Below are 19,419 nucleotides of genomic sequence, written 5' to 3'. Positions count from 1 at the left end.
AATTACGAGAAAAATTACATTCAGTATGAAAATGGTAAAAATAAATAAATAATTCATAGTTGTACTTACTGCCAGACATTAAGTACAGGCCATTTGGATCAACTGCTAAACTTGTAACAGCTTCTAGGTGGGCTACCATCGAGTGGATCAGTTTGCCTTTGGAAAAAGAGATTGTTACTCTTTAGTAATAGTTTACCTTATCCTGAATACCAGCCAGCTACCACGCTGTACTGGCTTCGCCAGTCACCCCTCTTTGGGTGATCTATCTATAGCTTTTCCAACTGCTGAAACAACACGAGTCTCCTTCCCTGCTCTAGCCATGGTGATGAGAAACAAAAGCTCAAATTTCAGATTATATTTTTGTCTTTCACAATATGAAAATCAGTAATTCATACACAAATATTCCTTTAAGCCCTGTTTATTAACTAAAACTCAGACATTATTAATCACTGACCTAGCATTCTTTAGCTATACACAAATTACATGGGTTGTAGGAACAGAATAGACTGAGACAAAGACAAAAGAACAGAGAGAAAACCTGGCCATAATTTTTGTGCAAACAGTATATAGAAAGAGATTAAAAATATTAAATTATTCATCACTAGTAGCTAAGCAAAGTTAGCAAAAGTCAACATATTTACAAAGGTGAAAGCAGATACTCAGGTAAATATGGCTGCTAATACAGTGAGTTTTTCTCCCAACCAGCTCTTCATGCATTTCCTTTAGACTAGTGACATATAATCTAGTAAATATTGGGAAAGGCTCCATACCCCAATGCAAATCAATTAGGACCAAACAATCAGTATTACAGTATAGGAAAAATTAGTCCATGGAAAAACTAAGATAAATCAAATGACTCAGAGGTTTTCCATCTGCAACACTAAGGCTCTTCAAAAATCAAACAATTTTAAACTAAATATAATGATCATATGCCTCTACTTCTAACATGTTTCTACTTTTCCACAATATATTCACAATAAGAGATCATTTTATTGGTATCTGAATGAATTTTTCATTTTGTTCCTAGTAGTAACCTTGGCTCTAGGGTCAAAATACAGCGCCTATTTACTATTAAATAAACCAAGATGATTCTATATGATATCATGAAGACTAGCTCTCAGCAGATTTAGATGGAGTAAAAAGAAGCTGATCTGGGAAAGGATCTGTGTTTCAATGCCTATTCCCTGACCAGAAAGCCACTGAGCCAACACCAAAATTACAGTGGGGATTTTTTTTTTTTTTTTTTTTGCTTTAACAACAACTTAAGTACATTCTTACCTGTATTGTTATCATAGAATTTGATATGCCTGTCTTCATGAGCTGTGATGCTGATGGGAAGAGTGGGATGACTGATGACTCTATTTATTTGGCAGGAAGAGTTGGCTGCTAAAAAGAAAAATTTAAAGAGCAACACAAATTTGTCAAAGCTACTATTTCTTCACATAAAAGAGAACTGAATATTCACCTAAGATGCTGGAAAAGTAGATGATGTGACTTTAATTTGTCTTTAGTTCATTTATTCTGCAATTATGTTCATATTTGCAATGTTAGGAAATGAGAATCGTCTGAGCAACACTCTACTGACAAATCTAGAAGTACCTGGGAATTAGAATTTCCTTTTCCACCACCTGCTATCTATGGATGCCACCTAGAGCTTAGCCCAGAGCCACTGACATTTTTCATTCTAGTGTTCTATGACATTTCTGCTACTTTAATAAAATTCCACTATTACTTCATATAGATAATTTCCAAATTTAAATCTCAGCTCTTTCTAGATACAGAGCTCTTTATCACATGGTTATCATTTAAAGAAAAACATGACAAAGATTTTCTTAACTCTTTAATCTTCTCTTTCTCATAATAGAAATGATCATCATTTGATAGTCTACCATGTTGGCAATCTGAAAACAGTTAGCATCCTAATAGTAATTTTTGCACAATATTTATTAGTCTTCAAAGAGATCTTAACTATATGCACACTGAGACAGGCAGGCCACATGCCTGTGAATGAACTGAGGTGCAGAAAACAGCTGTGACTTCCCCAAAACCATGGTAACAAAGCCAGTACCTATTCTAATTTCTACCTCTATCCCAACTAGATGACTCATGCAAATCAGGCAACTGCGAAAACTGGTACCTAAACTATCACAAGTTCCTCCTGAAAGCTTTTTATCAAATGGAAATCAATTATTGAGAACTTAAGTTTAATTAGTGATTTTTATTATGATACTTTTTATAAGAAAAAGAAAGGAAAAATCTACATAAAGATAACACTAATTTAAGATATGTCAAAGTTAAAATAATTATTATATCATGGTCTTGGGAGAAGAAGGGATGTCCTTATAAAGTACATTATTGGAACAACTGGTAAATCTGAGTGTAAATTATAACTCATACAACAATGTTGTGTTAATGTTAAATTTCCTGACTTTGATAATGTAATGTGCTATCAGAGAATGTCCTTCATCTTAAGAATTACATGCTAAAGGATCTAGGGGTATAGGGACATAACGTCTCAAGTGGCTCAGAATTTTACGTTATACACATATACAGAGAATGATAAGGTAAATGTGACAAATATGGCAAAATCATGTGGTGCCTACAAATATGACATCTTAAAAGCTGAAGATAGTCTTTTTCCAATGCTAATATCAGGTGGCCAGCCAGCCTGTTATCTGTGTGCACAGCAAAAATTTATTTGACCATGTGGAGTAACCTCTGGGTCAGTTATACTCATTTTAAATGGTTCTAAACAAAGAGTTGTTTCAAAATTCAGCCTATGGATATTTTTTCTTCCAGAGATAACACACCATTGAGCAACATCCTCTGTAAGGTCTAGCAGGAGAAAAATAACAAAAAAATACTTTAACTAAAATATCCCATATATTTTGAGAGAAGTTTCTGAGAATAGCTTCAATTACTTTGAGATCTAGAAAATAAGTATGATAGAAATCAGGCAAAAGAAAGTTCTTACTCAGTAACACTTTTTAAGGAAGTTTCTCCACTTGATGGTAATTCAGACAAGGAGAAGTAAGCAAAACACAAAGAATATGGGAAATAAAGTGAAGGTCTACCAGCCATCATCCTAACAATGAATCTAAAAGAATCCTCCAAATATTTATATTCAGCTTGCGACCTAGAAATGGTTTACCTTTTCACTGGACTCACAAGTACCCAGTTTCCTGCTTCAACTACCTTTGACTTAATCACAGTCAAATCACCACTGGCATCAATGAGAAGAAAGGTGATTTATTCTGATTCTAACAACAAAAGTCTTTCACCTTTTTAAACTATACAAAATTCACTTTTACCTTAAAACACATTTGGTCTGAACTTTAATTCAGACCAAAAACACCTGCTTAATTCCAGAATACAATAATATAGCCAAATATAAACAGCTAAGGAACTATGGTAGTCACAGTAGAAAGAAATAAGTTTATTTTATATAACTCTAAAGTAATCTAACCGATAATTCAGGAAATGTCAGCACACATTATTATAGCTCAAAATAGTTATCACTTATCCAGTAATGCTGCCTTTGTTCAAAACATTCTTGGCAGTCTTCTTCAGAAAATGCTTCTAGTATCAGGCAAAAAGTCTTATGACGTTACAGATATACATCTTGGAGGGAAAACAGAATTGCCTAGTTCAGTTTATCTGTCACACTCACTAGACTTTGAGATCTTATTAATTTGTAGTAGTCATTAAAATCAATATTTACACTGAGGACATTCAAGGAATTGACCATAACCTCTGAAGTAATATTTAAAATGTTCACATTCTTCTTAATTTCATATTGGTTTCTTATTTTACTATAGCAGCTTTAGGTCATATATCTAAGCACTATTTTAAATTTACTAAGAGTCTAAAACACGCATTTCTTGGCAGAAAAAAAAAAAAGATCACTTTCCTATTCTATAATCTCAATTTTGACTTCTTTGTCTCTCTCTTTTACATCCAAATAGTTCAAAGCTCCATTCAAATCTACTTCCCTAAATAATTCTCACAAGATATCAGAAGAAAACAAAGGACAACAGATTGGGAAGAGAAAATGAAGAAAGCCAAAATGGAAGGAAGGAATTTTTTGAGAGAAAAAGAAAAAAAGGGAGAGGGGACAGAGCCACACACATGTACATGAGCACACACACCACAGTAATTATTTTTAAAGCTAGTTTTCAGATTAAGACAACAGTATAAGTGTATGTAGTTTTCTTTATCAACTGCAGTGTAAACTATTATTGTTTGTTTTAAGCCTAATGGCAGAAAGTAAGAGTTATAAAAGCCAAAACCCAAAAAGATTCTGTAATACCTTCCTCACAACCTGAGTAATTATTTCCTGACTTCCTGTATCCAATAAGAAGCTTCAGATTTGGGACTCTGAGAGGCACAATTTGATCCATTTTCTAATCAGTACTGAAGTGTGTCAAATATAAATGAAGTTGATTTTAAAAATAAAATTATGGGGGGAGGGGCAATATAGGGGTAGGGAAGTATAGGGTACAAACTATTAGGTATAAAATAAGTTACAAGGATATACTGTACAACATGAGGATTATAGCCAATATTTTATAATAATTATAAATGGAGTATAACCTTTAAAAACTGTGAATGACTATATTGTACACCTATAACATAATACTGTACAGCAACTATACTTTAATTTAAAAAAATAAAATTATGAGAAATGAAAAATAGATTTATTTTATACAGGCACATCTCATTTTATTGTGTTTTGCAGATACTGTGTTTCTTTTTTTTACAAATTGAAGGTCTGTGGCAACCCTGTATTTAGCAAGTCTATTGGTTCCATTTTTTCAATAGAATTTGTTCACTTCATGTCTTATGTAACATTTTGGTGACTCTGGCAATATTTCCAACTTTCTCATTATTAATATTTGTTATGATGAGCTGTGGTCCCTGATCTTTGCTATTACTAATATAATTGTTTCTGGGGTGCCATGAACTGCACCCATATAAGATGGTGAACTTGACAAATGTTGTGTGTTCTAACTGCTCCACTGACCAAATGTAACCCCCTCTCTCCCTCTCCTTGAGCCTTCCTTGTCTCTGAGGCACAATAATACTGAAATTAGGCCAATCAATAACCCTACAATGACCAAGTGTTCAAATGAAAGGAAAAGTTGCACACTTCTCACTTTAAATCAAAAGCCAGAAATGGTTAAGCTTAGTGAGGAAGACATGTCTAAAGGATAGGCCAAAAGCTAAACTTCTTGTTCCAGTTAGCCAAGTTGTGAATGCAAAGGAAAAGTGCTTGAGGGAAGTTAAAAGTGCTTCTCCAGTGAACACACGAATGATAAGAAAGCAAAACAGCATGGAGAAAGTTTTAGTGGTCTAGAGGTAAAACTAGCTATAATATTTCTTTAAGCCAAAGCCTAATCCAGAGCAAGGTCCTAACTCTCTTCAATTCTATGAAGGCTGAGAGAGGTTAGGAAGCTGCAGAAGAGAAGACTGAAGCTAGCAGAGGTTGGTTCATGAGATTTAAGGAAAGAAGCCACCGTCTCTATAACATCCAAGTGCAAAGTGAAGTAGCAGGTGCTGGTGCAGAAGCTGCCGCAAGTTACCTAGAAGGTCTTACTGAGATAATGAATAAAGGTGGCTACACTGAACAGAGTTTCAGTGTAGACGAAACAGCCTTCTCCTGGGAGAAGATGCCACCTAGGACTTTCATAGCTGGAGGGAAGTCAGTGCCTGGCTTCAAAACCTCAAAGAACACGCTGACTCTCTTGTTAGCGACTACTGCAGCTGATGACTTGAAGGTGAAGCCAGTGCTCACTCACCATTCTGAAGATCCTAGGGCCCTTAATAATTATGCTAAATTTACTCTGCCTGTGGTTTATAAAAGGAACAACAAAGCCTGGATGACAGCATATCTGTTTACAACATGGCTTACTGAATATTTTAAGTTCACTCTTGAGACGTACTGCTCAGAGAAAAAGATTCCTTTCAAAATATTGTTCACTGACAATGCACCTGGTCACCCAAGAGCTCTCATGGAGATGTACAATGAGATTCATGTTTTTTTTCATGCCTGCTAACACAACCTCCATTCTACAGCCCATGGATCAAGGAGTAATTTCAACTTTCAAGCCTTATTACTTAAGAAATACATTTTGTAAGGCTACAGCTGCCATAGCTAGTGATTTCTCTGATGGATCTGGGCAAAGTCAATTGAAAACCTTCTGGAAAGGATTTACCATTCTAGATGCCATTAAGAACATTTGTGACATGTAAAAGAATGAAATTAGAACACTTCCTAACATCATACACAAAAATAAACTCCAAATGGATTAAAGACCTACATGTAAGGCCAGACACTAGAAAACTCCTAGAGGAAAACATAGGCAGAACACTCTATGACATCCATCAAAGCAAGATCCTTTTGGACCCACCTCCTAGAATCATGGAAATAAAATCAAGAATAAATGAATGGGACCTCATGAAACTTAAAAGCTTTTGCACGGCGAAAGAAACCATAAACAAGACTAAAAGGCAACCCTCAGAATGGGAAAAAACAGTTGCCTATGAAACAACGGACAAAGGATTAACCTCCAAAATATACAAGCAGCTCATGCAGCTTCATACCAAAAAAAGCAAATAACCCAATCCACAAATGGGCAGAAGACCTAAATAGACATTTCTCCAAAGAAGACATACAGATGGCCAACAAACACATGAAAAGATGCTCAACATCACTAATCATCAGAGAAATGCAAGTCAAAGCCACAATGAGGTATCACCTCACACCGATCAGAATGGCCATCATCACAAAATCTGGAAACCACAAATGTTGGAGAGGGTGTGGAGAAAAGGGAACTCTCCTGCACTGTTGGTGGGAATGTAAGTTGGTACAGCCACTATGGAAAACAATTTGGAGGTTCCTTAAAAAACTACAAATAGAACTACCATATGATCCAGTAATCCCACTCCTGGGCATATACCCAAAGAAAACCATAATCCCAAAAGAAACATGTACCATAATGTTTACTGCAGCACTATTTACAATAGCCAGGACATGGAAGCAACCGAAATGCCCATCAACAAATGAATGGATAAAGAAGATGTGGCATACATATACAATGGAATATTACTCAGCTATAAAAAGGGATGAGATGGAACTATATGTAATGAGGTGGATAGACCTACAGTCTGTCATACAGAGTGAAGTAAGTCAGAAAGAGAAAGACAAATATTGTATGCTAACTCACATATACGGAATCTAAAAATGGTACTGATGAACTCAGTGACAAGAACAAGGATGCAGGTGCAGAGAATGGACTGGAGAACTCAAGGTTTGGGAGGGGGCGGGGGGTGAAGGGGAAGCTGAGACGAAGTGAGAGAGTAGCACAGACATATATATACTACCAACTGTAAAATAGATAGCCAGTGGGAAGTTGTTGTATAACAAAGGGAGTTCAACTCGAGGATGGAAGATGTCTTAGAGGACTGGGATGGGGAGGGTTGGGGGGACTCGAGGGAGTGGGGGTGGGGAGTCAAGGGAGGGAGGGAATACGGGGATATGTGTATAAAAACAGATGATTGAACTTGGTATACCCCCCAAAAATAATAAATAAATAAAATTAAAAAAAAAAAGAACATTTGTGATTCATGGGAAGAAGTCAAAATGTCAATATGAACAGGAGTTTGGAGTAGATTAGTTTCAACCCTAATGGATGACTTTGAGGGGTTCAAGACTTCAGTGAAGGAAGTAACTTCAGGTGTGGTGGAAACAGCAAGAGAACTAGATTTAGAAGTGGAGCCTGAAGGTGTGACTGAATTGCTACAATCTCATGATAAAACTTGAATGGATGAAGAGTTGCTTCTTATGCCTGAGCAAAGAAAGTGGTTTCTTGAAGCAGAATTTACTCATGGCGAGGATGCTGTGAAGATTGTTGAAATGACAACCAAGGATTATATAATTACAAAAACCTTGTTGATCAAGCAGCGGCAGGGTTTGAGAGAACTGACTCCCATTTTGAAAGAAGCTCTACTGTGAGTAGAATGCTATCAAACATCAATGCATGCTACAGAGAAGTTTTTTGTGAAAGAAAGAGTCAACTGATGCGGCAAACTTCACTGTTGTCTTACTTTAAGAAATTGCCACAGTCACCCCAGCAACCACCTTCAGCAACCGCCCCACACTTGGGTCACTCAGCAGCCATCAACATCGTGGCGAAACCCTCCTCCAGCAAAGAGACTGTGCCTCACTGAAGGCTCAGATGACAGTTAGCATTTTTCAGCAGTAAAGGATTTTTAAATTAAGGTATGTACACAGTTAACAGTCTGTAGTATAGTGTAAACATAACTTATACATGCACTGGGAAACCAAGAACTTCATGTGACTCACTCTATTACAATATTCGCTTTATTTCGAAGGTCTGAAACCAAACCCACAATAACTCCAAGATATGCCTGTACTCAGAAAAAATATTATTGTCTTCAAATAAAATTGAAAACTAAACATTTGGTATAAAATTAAACTTGACCTCTTTAGAAGAGCTCAAATGTTACTTCAAACAGTATAGTTATAAATGTGAATAAACTTAACCTAAAGACTAAAATCAGCTGTAAATCATTATATCCTTCTAAATAACCGTGTTATGTGATTTTGAGGCAGAACACTTTATAATGACAAGTATTTTTCATAGTTGACTCTAGCAGTTATAATTTTGATAACATTTAAAAAATTGATCCAAACATGGACTACTTAAAATTGGTATACATACTTGAATCTAGGCTGGATTCTAAAGTGAGAATGCGTTGTTGTGTTTCCATGTTAAAGATGCTTGTGTATCCTTTGCTGAATGATGCTACCATATGGCTTGGGTCACTGCTCACTAGATCCACAGAGGCAGGGATTCCCAATTCTAAGAGTCAGAACATATTCGAAGACAATGGCAGTTAGAGGGTCTACTTCACAATGTGCTTAAAATATAGCAAAACAAACAGTGGTATAAGAAGTAAATAAGGCTCAACATTACAATAAGAATTAGCTCATAGCTATTCAATGCAGATTGTTTGTTCGTTACTTTTAGTCAGTCTATTTTATTATCCTTACTTATTTCCCGCATCTTCCACCAGGCACTCAGCTACTGTATTCACTGAATCCAAGCCTTTATTTAGAAATAAATGGAAAAACATATGGACTACAAATTTTTCTGCTTCCACCTCAAATCAACCTGGGGTTAGAGTGGCATCATGGGAGTTCTTCATTTTAAAAGCCCATCTCTTACTAGGAATTCTAACGGTCTAAAAATGTGGAATTTAGAAGTAAAATTTCAAATTCTTATTTACTGGTAGAGTCATGCAAATGTCAAATGCAAGCAACTCATCAAAACATAGGCACAAGTTATGGCAGCTCAAGAATAAAGAAGGTATTTTTATTTATCACCTAGAATAGGGTAAAATCTGGTTAAACTTGGAACTTATAAACATAAAAAAACCCAAAATTCTATGTATATGTGAATATAACCTGATATTTTAAATCTGGTTCAAAATCTACGTTAAGTAAGCTAACGGTTCAAAAATGTGTATCTTCCAGAAGAAGAAACACTAATGGCCAACGAGCACACAAAAAAAGTGCTCAAAATAATTAGTCACCAAAGAAATACAAATTAAAATACTGCTACACACGCACCAAAATGGCTAAAATTAAATACACTCGCAACACCAAATGTTTATAATTAAGGATGTAGAGCAACTGGAATTCTCACAAATTGCAGTCAATAGTGTAACAGGGAACAACCACTTTCGAAGAAAATTTGGCAATTTCACATAAAGTTAAACACACAATTCTACTTCTAAAGCCCAGAAATTCTTCACCTGCCTGTGATTTAAAGAGAGAGAGAAAAAAAAGAATGTTCATAGCAGCTTTTGTTCATAATAGAAAAAAACTAGAAACAACCCAAATCTTCATCAAGAGGTCCATGATAAACACAGTGTTTAAGGAAATACTACGGACAATTACCACATGGATGAAGCACAAGAATATTATATGAGAGTAAAACGTCAGATACAAAAAGAGTATACATTGTATGATTTCATTTATGTGAAGTGTTATTTTTTTTTCAAGTTTTTTTTTTTTTTGATGTGGACCATTTTTAAAGTCTTTACTGAATTCGTTACAATACTGCTTCTGTTTTATGTCTCAGTATTTGGCCACGATCTTCACTGCCTGACCAGGGATTGAACCTGCACCCCATGCATTGGAAGGCAAAGTCTTAACCACTGGACCACCAGGGCAGTCCCTATGTGAAGTTTCAGAATAGACAAAATGAATTTATAATGAAAGAAATGACAGTAGTGGGTACCTCTGGCTGGGAATGGGGAGAGGGGATTACTGGGAAGAACACAAAGAAACTTTAGGGCAGTGAAGGAAATGTTTTTTATCTTGATTGAACCTATCAACTCATGAAAATGTATGCTTAATATCTGCTTTTTTATGTATATAAATTGTATCTTAATTGTTAAAAATTCAAAAAATGCATGGTATTCCATCAAATAGTATGCGTCTTAAAAGTATACATAACAAGTTGGAAATTCAAGCAAATATATTTTCACTGCTTAAAAAAAAACCTTCAAATAAAATTTAAACAATAAGAATCTGTAGAATCATTTACTTGTTTCTTTTTAGAATAAGACATTTCATAAAAGACTCAGTAAAATACGGAATAAAAAAAGTATGTACCTTGATTATCATTAAATACACTCAGGGCTGGAGCAACCTCAGTTGTATTCCATAAACGGAGAGTGCCATCTGCTGAACAGGACAACAAACGCTGGTGTGCTGCACTGTAAGCCAAACCCCAGACTGCGTCGGTGTGGCCTAGGAGCGGGCCTCTTAAAACAGAAGGATCTATAAGAACAGCAAGAATGCAGGGAAAAAAGCACAAATCATAAAGGCACTCAGATTCCAAAGAAAGTAAAATATACAAACAAAAAGTATAAAATACACTTCCTAGTTTCTATTATTCTTCTGAAATGTGGCATAAACAGGCTTGGAAACATGCAAAAGTAGGGTTTAAAATGTCTAAATTAAAATTTTAAAGTACATATTTTTCTCCTTAAAAAATTAGGTATTTCCTTCTCCTCCCCCCCTTTTTTTCCATTTGTCTTGATTTTTTTTAAAAGCATGTGAACACAAACCATTTGAATTTAATCTACTTTCAGAGAAACCACAACTCATATTCCCTGAAGAAGTGAATGGAGACCCTTTCCCTCCTCTGATGTCCTTCAGCACTTTGGATACACCCTTTAGGCTACTTGTGCTATGAATGGCAGTCCTTCTTGGGAGCAACAGGCCTCTGACACTCTTAACGGACATGAACTGGGACCTACAGGGATCCCCAAATTCTCAAAGAGCAAGATGTGACACATGAATAATTGCATGTGGGGGAGAGAGCAAGGAGAAAGGGCGAGGGGGTTGCTAAGCACTGTTTCATGATAAGACAAACTGGAAATTTTACTCATTAACCCTCACAGTGACTCTATGAAGTGGTACTTTCAACATGGCTCACAGATGTTAGGTTTACAGCGTCAACGGTGTTATCTGTCCTATCTCCTCTCTCTGTCATACCATAAAATATTTACTGAAGATATACTCTGTATTGGGCACTATGCTAGATGCAGGGGCCATGCAGATGATGAAGACACAGTACCATCCGTGTGCTCAAAAGACAATGTGGTAAGTACAACAACAGGGATAGACACCAGTTACCGTGGAGAGTGACTGGGATGAATGAAAGCTTCTTGGAGAGAATGACACCTAAAGTGTATAGATGTTGGCCAAAGGACAGAGGGAAGGCATTCCTGTCAAAGAAGGCAGCTCCTACAAAATTACAGAAGGAAAAATAGCATGCTACGTGAGGAAACTGATAAGAAATTCAGTATTACTGGACTGTGAAATGTGAGGCAAGAAGTGGATGAGATGAGAATGGCTAGCTTATGGTGGGATTTCTATGACATATTAAGGAAACTACCCTGAAAGCAATAGGGAACCACTGAAGGGTTTCCCAGGAGCAGCAGGGTGAAGTAAGTATTTAATAAGGTAACTCTGATTATAGTGTAGAAGACAGATTAGAAAGAATCAAGATAAACGCAAGGGGAATGTTTCAGAGACCGGGAGAGTAAAGATGAAGGCCCATACAGGGATAGTGATAAAAGGGGCAGAGCAGGAGTAAATTCAAGAAATATTTAAGGCGTGATATCAAAAAAGTATAGGTAATTAATAAGGTATAGATACTAAAACAGTACAAGGAATCAAGGATAACGCTTAGGTTTCTAGTTTGGATAATTCTGGTAGCGCCACCAACTGACAAAGAATACATGGAAAGGCTGTTGTGCAGTGGAGGCTAACACAACACTGTAAAGCAACCATACTCCAATAAAAATTAATTAAAAGAAAAAAGAATACATGGAAAGGGAATTCCCTGGTGGTCCAGTGGTTAGGACTCAGCATTCTCACTTTAATCCCTGGTCGGAGAACTAAGATCCCACAAGCCACTCAGTGCAACCCCCTGCACCCCCTCAAAAAATATATATATGGAAGAAGAAACAGTGCTTGTAGGGATTTATGGACAATGAGACAGCCACGTCGAGATGTTCTGTAGGTAGTCTGAGGCTTAAAAAAGAGATTTATGAGTCAACAGTATATAAAACTACAAAGTAGATTCAATCTACCAAAGAATGTGCGTACAATGCAAAGAATGAGTTAGGTCTGGCCTTGATAAATGTCAATATTCAAGATGAGAAAAATAAAAGGAGTTTATGATGGACAGGGAACAGAAACTGTCACAGAGTGAAATGTCAAAAAAGCCTATAGTGAACAGATTTCAAAAAGGATGGAATGGCCCACAGTTTCAGATAGCCAGTATATCCAGTAAAATAAGGACTGTAAAATACCCTTGGATCGGCCAATTAGGTACTTACTGATATCTTGTTATATTTAAGTGGAAAAGCCAGAAGACAGAATGCAGAGGGACAATGCGCAGGGAAAGGACATGGAATTAGTAACTAGTAATTGTGTTTTCTAGACAATATCACCAAAGAGACACAGGAATGAAAGAAATGAAGGAAAGAGAGACTAAACAAAAGCCAGAGAGGGAAACAGAGTCAGAAAAGCCTTCTCCTTGCCCAGGATGGCAGACACCTGAATTTACTTACATGCCGAGGGGATGGAAAGAGAGCAAAGAGGGTAAAGCTTCAGATGAGAGCAAGAGAGAGCAAAAGAGAAAGACAGCCAGAGAAAAAGAAAAATATTAAAGTGAAGTCTCAAAGAAAACAAGAGAATGCAGTCAAGAGCAAAAGGGGAAGGGTTGGCTTGGGACAGAACAATCTCCGATAGAGGGATAAAGGAAGTAAGGAAAAGCATGAAAGAGATAAATCTGGAAGAGAACTCTGGAAGGAGGGGGGTGTTACCTTTCACAAAATATATGTTAAATGCTTATTAAACAAATGTTGGAAGAAACTTTTGGTTACTGAATTTCTTATCTTTACTTAGGTTTATTAGTAAAGTTAAACAAAAATAAAGTATGGTCTTATGACAAATATGACACCTCACTCCATTCTAGAATATAAGGAGAATTTTAAGAGGAGACCAAAATCATTCCTAAACAGTTTCTGCAAGGGAATTTATGATAGTATCTAGTGATAGAATATAATATAGTTTTTTATTTCATGGTGCTGTTCCCAAATCTAAAAGACATATCTTAATTTTTCAAATCCTTTTAAAGTGCCACACACTTTAAAAATCATTAGCCTCTATACCCTCCAATAATTGATCAAGATGATGCCAACATTCATTTTCCTTCAAAGTTATTTGTCAAGAATAGTGACAAAATATAACAAAACAAAACAAAAAAAGAATAGTGACAAAATATGACTGCAGATTAGTAATAATGTATCAAGTACTGTACAGATGCCTACAATGAAGAAAAACAATTGTCAATCAAGCCAGCATTTCCAATCAATAAGACTTCTGAGGGTGGGAACTGTTTTCTTGGGAAAAATACGTTATTTTCTCTTTTCTTTTAGCATTATATATATCAAATTGATTCCCAAATACAGAGCCCTTTTTAACAAAAAAAGATATGGTTCTCTTTTACCAAACTTAATTGCCTCAACTTCATTTTAAGAGAGATATATACGTCACCTAAACATCAGGCAATTTTCAAAAATATCTCATTTTATCCTTATATATGCTATGTAGAATGTGTAAAAAGAAAATAGTTTATTCTTTCATATCTTTGGGGAATCACATACCATAAGAGTCGTAGGGATCGATGTTGGGGTTGGTGGTGTTCCAGCCCTGGATGAGTCCATCAGTACCACCACTGTAGCACTGCTCGCCATTGCTGCTCATTACCACACAAAGCACTGGACCTCTGGGAGAGAAAGTCGATTTCTAGTCTCAAAAATCTATCTGATAATAGGACTTGTTAAAAATAAGAATGCTTAATTATTCAAATGGCTTTTTTTTCTGCTTTGTACAACAAATAAAAAACCATCAAAGCATTATTCATTTGTCTTTCTCTGCTAAACCAGTGGTTGGTGGATTGTGGCCTATGGACCAAACTCAACCAGTGGACTGTTTTTGTACAGTCCTCAAGCATTTATGGCTTTTACATTTTTTAAAGGGTTGTAATACAAAGCTAAACTAAAAACAAGAATATACAGCATTAAATATACAGACAGTGAAGACTAAGAAACACTCTCTGACCCTTTATACATAAAAAGTATGCCAACTGCTGTGCTAAATCGAGTGAACAGGCACATTCCTTAAACTTAAATAGAAACAGGAAAAGTGCAATATGTGATCACAATAAAAAAAAAGTCTCAGATATTTTTATCTAGGTTATCTTTAAGGAAAAAAATAAGGATTTCTAACAGTTACATTTGCCTCAATTTCCTTTTAAAAGAGATATACACATCACCTAAATATCATGCAGATAAAATCTAATTTCAGCAAGGATCCCTATTTGGTAGTGATAAACTTGTCTCTAGCATTATATTATCTGCCAGTTTCTTTTACATTTACAAAAAGTCTACTAAATACAAAAAAATACATAACACAAATATGCACATGAAAGAAAATAAAATATACTAATCAGGATGATTTACAATGATATTAATTTAACACAAAGAAAAAGCACATACTTACTTATGAGCTCTGAATGTATAGATAGGCTCCACATCGAGAGAAGTGCTCCTAAATCAGAGAGAGGGGAGGACTTTTACCATAGGTCTCAGTAGTAAACAGTATGACTGAATGTATGTCATAAAAGTGCCCCTAGAAATACCAACACTATGGTAATATACCATTCTCAACCCCAGCACACAAGAAAGCTTACTTAACACCAATCACATATTTTTGTGACTTTATGAAACAAAATTCTTGTTTAGTAATAATACCTTATTACAGTGCTTTTAGCACTGTCCTAATTTATTTGACTAAAGGAAGAAAAAGTCTCACTCAGGGGAAAAAACATGGGCTCTGAAAGTTTCCGGATTCAATTTCCAGTTTTGTCACTAACTGGCTAACTTTAGGCAAATTATTTAATCTTTTGCAACTCCAGATTCCTCTATGTTTAAAATAAAACAAAAACAGGGATAACGCCAAATATTCACAGGATTAAATGAGATTCTACAAGGTAAAACAGCCTAGAACCACACACATAGTAGAATTTCAATCACAGGTACTTTAATTTCCTTGCATTTCCATAAAGGTTAACATGTCTGTCCTTAATACTTGCAGAAACTGTCCAAATCATCAGATTATTCATTACTTAGAACACTGAGTGTATGGGTACTCTACAGGGCCTGATACTGGCCATGACTGATAATGGTAATTGCATTTAAAACTGGATTGAACTGTAGTTTTTTTTATAAGCATATCTCTCTCCTCATTTCCAAAGTTTAAAGTTCAAATGGAAACAGGCTACTGTTACTTGCACGTGAAGGTGTTGTTACTAAGCTATCACCAACAAAAACTTTATTTCAATATTTTTCTAAATCTTAGTCAAGAATGTATGCTGAGACATTCACATTCTCTGGTCTAATATAATGCTCACTGTGGCTAAAGAACCTGAAAGACAAAAGGCACAATTTATAACCAAGAAATACTTTTTCTCTGCTGAAGACACCCGATCTACATAAGGATTCACCTGGTTTTAAGCACGATCTGGCTGAGCTATCAGATGCATCAAGCATTTTCTCTAGTCTATGTATGACTCACAGCAGGTATGTCATTGATCTCTTTTAAACTGGGCAACAGATCTTCTCTACCAGTAGAAAAACTTCCATAATCTCCTCCATCTGATGTTCATTTCTACTCTTTAATAAAAGAGGTGTCTGACATTGCAGAAGGGCCTTGCTGGCAGATGCTGGGTTCTGGACCATGTGACCCAAGGAAGAAAGGAGAGGAGTGCCAATAAGGACCCCACCAAGTGGGATCAGGACTAGCTAGCATGGTGACTGATAAAAGGGATTTACACCATCTCACGTCTGTCCATGCTTAGAGAGGAACCAAGGGGCCAACGCAAGCACTAGCTGTTAAGTGAGAACACAACAGTGCCCTTCACTTTAGAAATTGTGGTCAAGGTCAAAAGAAAAGACCAAAGAGAGGTCTCTCACCCCCCTGCCCCATCCCCCATCAGCCTTCCCTTCCTTCCACTTCGTAAGTCCAAACCTAGTAAACAACAGGACAGGGTTGGGGTGGGGGTTTGATGATTTTAAACATGCCCATATCTGTTTACAATAACAGCAGAAACCTTCAGTACAGATAAAGGGCTCCCTAAATATGATAGCTATTTAAAACACTGTATAAAGATTATAATGAGCATTCACAAACCATCAGATAATACCCTTTCTCCCTAAGGGTCTATTTTCCAACCTAAATTAGCTTGTGACTATGAAGGAAAAAAAACCACCCTAAATTATGTGACATAGTAAAGAAGAAAGAATTAGAAGATATATTTGGGGAATTTAACAGCAAATAATAAAGTAAGCATTTTTCTGCTAAAAAACTATTAATTAAAACATTCAAATACAGTTAAGGTAGAATATTCTCACTTTTTGGCTGGGGCTGTTTTCTGCAAATTCCACATTTTTAACGTGTGATCCTCTGATGCTGTTATCAAAACAGGCTCAATGGGGTGGAAAGCAAGGGCTCTAATGCCATCAAAGTGACTTCTTAATGTAAACTTAGGGTTCCATGTCTTTCTCAATGCATCTTTATTGTTTGCTATCTATTAAAGAACAGAAGAAAGATATCAATACATTTAGTTCAGAATAGGAAAAAAAAACTATATTTCAACATTAATTCTCACTGATTTGTCATTAAACCATCACACTTTGCAATTTTCAAAACAATATATTTTTAAACATAAATAACCAAATCAACAGGCAAAATTAGCAACACATCAACAATGGTTTTCTTTGAAGACATGAAAGCTATAATAAGAAAACAGGTAACAATTCAATATAGAAAGAGGATCAAATAACTTAATAACATAAAATAGATCTACACTAGGATGAGTTTTAAAAAAAAGACAAGTAATTTTAACCTAAAGTATAGAATAGAAACTAATTTTGGGTAAGAGTTGAAAAACAAAGTTATCTTTACATCTGTTAACTTTACAGAATATGATGATACTTTTTGAAATTTTCTGTACTTTCTGATAAGAGCTAAATTTTCTTCAAATTGGTAACAAAGTTTACAAACTGGAAACATAATACATTAAAACTGGAAGAGACAATCAGGTGTTACAAAAAAATAGATTCCAATGGTAAAATACATTACTATGTTCCTTTTCTCCACAGAATCTCTATCTCAACAACTGAAAAATATGCACTGTTTTTTCATTCCAACTAATAGGAAAGCTAAAAAGGTTAGTGTCTGACTTTACACAAGCACCATGTATGACCTCTTCAAGGCTAACAATCATGCTAGTTTAAGCAAGAATGGGGCAAGTATTGGTAACACATTGGAGAAATGTTACCATACTTACAATGACAAAAATCATCAATGACACTAACAATAGCTGTTATTTTGAGCACTATTCATTATTTTGCACATTATTCAAAAGACTTAACATGCATTAACCCACTTAATCCCCACAACTCTATGAAGTGGGAATTAACATTATCCCCACTTCACAGACCAGACATTTTAGGAAAAGAGAAGTTAAGTGACTTGCCGTCTAGTAAATGGAGGAGTCAGGATTCAAATTCAGTCTGGCTTCAGAGGCTATACTATTAATATAAACTATAATTTAGAACCCAGAAGTTCAAAAATCTGCAGAAAAATCTAGACAGGACATGTCATAATTGGGGAATAAGTGAAGACAAAACACACTATGCAAGGAACTACTCTAAGAAGTAGGGCTGAGGGACCTCCTGACGGTCCAGCGGTTAAGACTCAGCGCTTCCAATGCAGGACACGCAGGTTAAATCCCTGGTCGGGGAACTAAGATCCCACATGCCAAGCAGCGTGGCCAGAAAATTTTAAAAAATAAAAAAACTTAAAAAAATAAAAAAAATAAAAGAAGAAGTGGGGCTGGCTATATTGGGGCAGGCAGGGTTGGCGGGGGTTAAGAAGACAAGGACAAGTGAGTTGATACCTATCTACTCTTGTTGAAGAGCTAAAAGGTTTCCATATGTAAGAGCACTTAGATTCGTTATGAATATCTTAATGTGGTAGGCAGCCACCAAAATAGTTCCCAGTCAGCCCCACCTGTTTTTATCTTTGGGTAGTCCTCTTCCACATGATAGGGTTGCTCTGTAGAACAACAGCATACAGCAGAAGTTGGAACAAATTACTTCCAAAATCAGGTTATAAAACCTTCTGTCTTGAGTGTTCCTGCTCTCTATCTTTTCAGGTGCACTCACACGGGGAGAAGCTAGTTGCTCTGCTGAGGAACTCACAGAGAGGTCCATGTGCTAAGGAACTAGCCAACAGTCACCAAGAAACCAAGGCCTTCTAACAACTCCATGAGTGAGCATGGAAGTAGATTTCTCCCAAGTCAAGTCTACATAAGACAGCAGCCCTTGCCAATGTCTTGACTGCAACTATGTGAATAACCAGAACCACACAGCTAAGCCTCCCCCAGACTGCTGACCCACAGAGACTATGAGATATGTTTATTGTTTTAAGCTGTTTAGTATGGTGCAAGTTGTTACACAGCAATAGATTACTAATATGCTTAATAAACTAGGAACTACTTTTAGAAACAGAGACAGACTAAGTTTTCTAACAATTAAGAGCTATGAAAAAAGAATGACCTTTCTCTAGAGAGAGAAATGAGTTCCATTATATATTAGACAAATTCTTTGCAGGATTAGTGCAGAGGGAACAAAAGTATCTAATGCCAAGTTCTGGTCATGATGGACAAGATCATTAGGACC

General features: G+C 36.0%; 1 protein-coding gene across 3 annotated transcripts in view; it reads right to left on the bottom strand.

Moving 5' to 3' along the window:
* The window catches only part of STRN (striatin), a 110,670-nt gene that overhangs the window by 15,811 nt on the left and 75,440 nt on the right, over positions 1 to 19,419 (bottom strand). For all 3 annotated transcript variants that reach the window (XM_057740540.1, XM_057740538.1, XM_057740539.1), the window contains 7 exons: positions 17,086 to 17,261; positions 15,176 to 15,223; positions 14,278 to 14,399; positions 10,706 to 10,873; positions 8,745 to 8,885; positions 1,279 to 1,386; positions 70 to 156 (listed from right to left, as the gene is read on the bottom strand). In XM_057740540.1, the coding sequence (XP_057596523.1) occupies positions 70 to 156; positions 1,279 to 1,386; positions 8,745 to 8,885; positions 10,706 to 10,873; positions 14,278 to 14,399; positions 15,176 to 15,223; positions 17,086 to 17,261 (850 nt within the window). The remainder of the gene's footprint in view (positions 1 to 69; positions 157 to 1,278; positions 1,387 to 8,744; positions 8,886 to 10,705; positions 10,874 to 14,277; positions 14,400 to 15,175; positions 15,224 to 17,085; positions 17,262 to 19,419) is intronic.

This window comes from Hippopotamus amphibius, chromosome 7, assembly GCF_030028045.1.
Source record: "Hippopotamus amphibius kiboko isolate mHipAmp2 chromosome 7, mHipAmp2.hap2, whole genome shotgun sequence".
NCBI classification, from domain to species: Eukaryota; Metazoa; Chordata; class Mammalia; order Artiodactyla; family Hippopotamidae; genus Hippopotamus; species Hippopotamus amphibius.
The sequence above is the reverse complement of the archived record's forward strand: the minus strand, read 5'-3'. Positions and strand labels throughout refer to the sequence as shown.